General features: G+C 55.5%; 1 protein-coding gene across 9 annotated transcripts in view; it reads right to left on the bottom strand.

Annotated features, from left to right (window-relative positions):
* Positions 1-4,277, bottom strand: part of GIPC1 (GIPC PDZ domain containing family member 1) — a 10,902-nt gene that overhangs the window by 3,138 nt on the left and 3,487 nt on the right. For 2 of the 9 annotated variants that reach the window (XM_021705244.2, XM_021705247.2), the window contains 2 exons: positions 3,136-3,222; positions 617-1,113 (listed from right to left, as the gene is read on the bottom strand). In XM_021705244.2, coding sequence (XP_021560919.1) covers positions 617-904 — 288 coding nt within the window. In that variant the 5' untranslated portion in view covers positions 905-1,113; positions 3,136-3,222. Of the gene's footprint in view, positions 1-616; positions 1,673-2,342; positions 3,109-3,135; positions 3,223-4,277 lie in introns of those variants that run through there. The other 7 variants (XM_021705249.2, XM_021705246.2, XM_021705248.2 and 4 more) reach the window with 7 other exon arrangements.

The following is a 4,277-nucleotide window of genomic DNA, read 5'->3' as shown; positions in this document are numbered from 1 at the left end:
TCAGTAGGTGTGGGGGGTATTCTCTGCCCCTTCATGGGGGTCCCCACCCCAGAGTGGCCCCCACTAGGATGCAGCTCTGCTGGGGCTGGGATTTCTGTCCTGGCAAAAACTCCCTGCGGCCCCCAGGGCACAGAGCCTGGCACACAATGGGTGCTCAGTAAGGGCTTGTGGAATGAATGAAGGGGCAGAGAATACCCCCCACACCTACTGAGACCCCCGCATCTACTTCCTGCTCAATCCTACGGTTGCCCTTTTTGCCTCCCTTCCTTCAGCTCCCAGGTCCTCCGGGTAAGGCTTCCCAATGCATCACAGAGAAATGAATCTCGCATCTGACCTCCAGACCCCGTAATCAACTGGGGCGCAAGCCTCCCGATGCATGCTGGGAAGGTCACATCCAGCCCTGGCCACCCATTTCTGCAGGCCGCTGGGGCACAGGCCTCCCGATGCCTGAAGGGCGCTCAGCACCCAGGCTTGGCCTCCAGTTCCCCGTAAGTCACTGGGGAGCAGGCCCCGGCATGTGCAGCTCCAGCGTCTGAGCCGCCGCTCCTGAGCAGGAGGCACGCCCGGGCCTCAGCCCTCCGTCAGGGACCCCGGGGCCCGGCTCCCCCGCGGGTACCTCGGCAGCTGGCAGCCGGAAGGCCTCGGCGATCTTGCCGTACAGCTCCTTGACGTTGGTGAAGCCCTCGATGCGGCCCGTGGGACTGCCGTGGGCCAGCTGGGTGTGGAACACGAGGCGGGGCCGCAGGGCCGGGGGAGGGGGAGGCAGGCCCATCTGGGGCCCCCCTGCCCCACCCCCACCCAGGGGCCCCGGCTCCCCCACGCCCAGCCCCCCACGGCCTGGCTCCGCCTCCTCATTTTCCACCAGAGGCGGCGCCTTTTTCCGCCGCCCCAGTCCCAGCGGCATGAGCAGGGAGACGCGCGGGCACGCTCAGGAGATCTGCAGGGCAGGAAAATGGGCTCAGGGCCCGGGCAGTGGCCTCGGGCCGCCTCTCCCACACTATTAGCACCCTACTGGCCTTATGAGATATTTAGAGAACAGAACAGCCTCGGTTGGAAACCCGGGCCCAGCACTTACATACCTTGTACAGAAGTAATAATGGCAGCTATTACCTGCTGAGACCCCAAGCAAACTGCGCTGTGACCTTCCTTCATCCTCACATTGCATCGGGACGTGGGGACTATATTATGTTATGATTATGCCCACTTAACAGATGAGAAAATGGAGGCTCAAAGTGGTTACATTCCTCTTTATTTTTCTATTGGCACTGACACTCACTAGTGCTGCGCTCCAAAAATTTCTGACTCTCCCTTCAAAGCACACAGGCGGGTGACACTTGCTGACCTCCTTGTGACTGGGCAGGCATATGACCACTTCTGACCAATGAGCTGTGAGACACATGATGTTTCTGGGCTGAAGCATTTAATCACTGGAGCAAGAGACTCCGGGGGATCTATATCTCCCAGGCAGGCTGCATTTGATAATGAATGGGACCTCCTGCTGAGCTGCAGTGACTAGCAGGAACAAAAAAAAAAGCCTGGTGGAGTTCGGCCATTAAGATTTGGGGGGTTGTTTGTTACTGTAGCAAAACCTGTCCTGACTGATTTACCATTTTTCTTTCCTCTTTGTTTTCTTTTTTCTTTTTTTTTTTTTTAAAGATTTTATCTATTTATTTGACAGAGAGAGAGACAGCCAGAGAGGGAACACAAGCAGGAGTAGTGGGAGAGGGAGAAGCAGGCTTCCCGCAGAGCAGGGAGCCCGATGTGGGGCTCGATCCCAGGACCCCGGGATCATGACCCGAGCCGAAGGCAGACGCTTAATTACTGAGCCACCCAGGCGCCCCTCCTCTTTGTTTTCTTTTCTCTACCTCCATTCTCTGTTTCTTTCTTCCTCCCTCCTTTCAAACAAATATTTTTTGCATGCTTACTGTATTCCATGCACCACTGTAGATATTGCCTTCAGTAAGATAAGCAAGGTCCATGACCAGGGCCACTCTGTGCAGTTACAAAGGTTGTTCACTGTGCAAAAGCACCAGACCAGGGTTGCAAGTGGGACTGAAATTCAGCCTGTGCTCTGCTTGCCGAGCTACATGCTGAGCTGATGTGTCTGCCGGGAGGAAGGGCTGCCTCCTTCCAGTTCCCTCCTAGGTGCCACATATGCTAGCCGGGGCTCTGTCCATGCTGTCCAGAGCATATAATCCAGAGAAGATGCACAGTGAGCAAGCACATGTGTAAAAGTCTAATGTGATTTCTATTCGTGCTATGAAGACAATCAAACAAGACAAGTTCTTCTACAGACAAGGTCAAAGAGGGCCTCTCTGAGCAGGTGAAACTGAACCTGAGACCTGAGTGACAGGAAGAAGTATCCATATGAGGATGTGAGGCAAGACGGCTCCAGGCAGAGGGAACGGCCAGTACGAAGGCCCTGAAGTGGGGACGTGCTTGGTGTGTTTGAGGAACAGCGAGGAGGCCTGTGGGGTTGGAACAGAGTGCTAAGGGGGACAGCAGGAGGCGGTGAGGGCAGGGAGGGGATTGGGCAGAGCGAGCAGGGCCTCGTGCGCCCAGGGAGGACTTAGGCCTTTGCTCTGAGTGAGGTGGCGGCCATGGGAGGGTTCTGAGCAGACTCTCAGGCTCACAGATCAGCAAGAGCCCACTGTAACCGCAGTGCAGCGAGCAATGAGAGACCGAAGAGGTGCAGTACAAGAGGTGACAGGGGGTGTGAGGGGTCGACTTTGCGGACCTTCCAGACTGGGAAAGAGTTCAGATTTCATTTCAAGTCACACGCCCAAAGTCACAGAAGCCAGCTGCACTCTTGGGTCTGTCTGATGCCCATGCAGAGTGGCTCCCTAAACAACTCCATCTCCCTGGGCCTGGGATGTCTGCTCTGCAAGTGGGGACACTCCACCCACCTGGCCAGGTGAGGTGAGGATCCCATCATGCCAAATTCTATTTTTTGTGTAAAGGGGACTTCCTGCTCCCTCCTTTAAAACCTCTTCCTCCAGGGGGCCGTCCTGGATTCAGCCAAACCCAGTGCGCTGCACCCACTCTCGTGCCTCCATTTGTTTGCGCCCACATTCATTCGTCTGTTCTCCCACACCTCCTCCAGTAGCACCTGCTCCAGCCCCCAGCGTCTCTCACCTCCACTAGTGCAGTTGCCTCCTCCGAGTCTGCAGGCTTCTGCCCTCGCCCTCCACGGCCTGTGTCAACACAGCAGCCAGAATGATCCTGTAGAACGTAAGTCACGTCACACCTGTCCTCTGCTCCGACCCCTCCCAGGGCTCCCACCTCCTTCAGAGTAAAAGCCAACGCCCTCCCCTCTACCCACAGGCCCCAAAAGATCTGCTCCCATCACCTCCCTCCCCTCCCCTCCTCCCACCCTCCACCTTGCTCGTCCCTCCCAGGCACACGGGCCTTGTCCCTGCCCCTCTGGCACACCAGGGGCAGCCCAGCCTCAGTGCTTCTGCACTTGACTCTGCCCTCTGGCATCCCCACAACTCATTCGCGCATCTCTTTCAGGTGGGATACATGTTTCATCCACTATTCTTGTTCACTATTTTCTGAAAGGGCAAGGAATTTTGTCTGCCTTATTCATCCCTATTTTCTCAGGGCAGAGAACAGTGCTTGGTGTGTAGCAGGTGCTCAATAAATATTTGCTGAATGACTGGATGGATGATTGATCCTAATATTCATTGGCCCACCAGTCCCTGTGCCTGGCTCCGGGGAGAGAGAGGGGCAAGGCTGTAGTCCCTGCCCCAAGGGGGTCTTGTCTCACCAGCAAAAGCACAAGCCCCACCTCTGTGGTCCTCATCCTTTGCTTCCCAGCATAGCGCTGGGGACAGGGTAGGTTGCTCCATCTACCCACATAGACACAGAGTATCTCCCTCACCTTTCACTGTGGTTTTGTTTTCACTCCCTTCATAATCAAGGATGCTGAACAACTTTCTTTTTTATAGGGTGGGCAGGGAAGGGCAGAGGAAGAGGGAGGGAGAGAATCTTAAGCAGGTTCCACTACCAGTGTGGAGCCCAATGCGGGGCTTGACTCACGACCCTGAGATCATAACCTGAGCTGAAATCAAGAGCTGGATGCTTAACCAACTGAGCCACCCATGTGCTCCATGCTTAACAACTTTTTTTTTTTTTTTTTTTTTAAAGATTTTATTTATTTATTTGAGAGAGAGAGAATGAGAGACAGAGAACATGAGAGGGAGGAGGGTCAGAGGGAGAAGCAGACTCCCTGCCGAGCAGGGAGCCCGATGCGGGACTCGATCCCGGGACTCCAG

Source organism: Neomonachus schauinslandi, chromosome 1, assembly GCF_002201575.2.
Source record: "Neomonachus schauinslandi chromosome 1, ASM220157v2, whole genome shotgun sequence".
Taxonomy (NCBI): Eukaryota; Metazoa; Chordata; class Mammalia; order Carnivora; family Phocidae; genus Neomonachus; species Neomonachus schauinslandi.
This window is presented reverse-complemented; position numbering and strand designations above follow the sequence as displayed.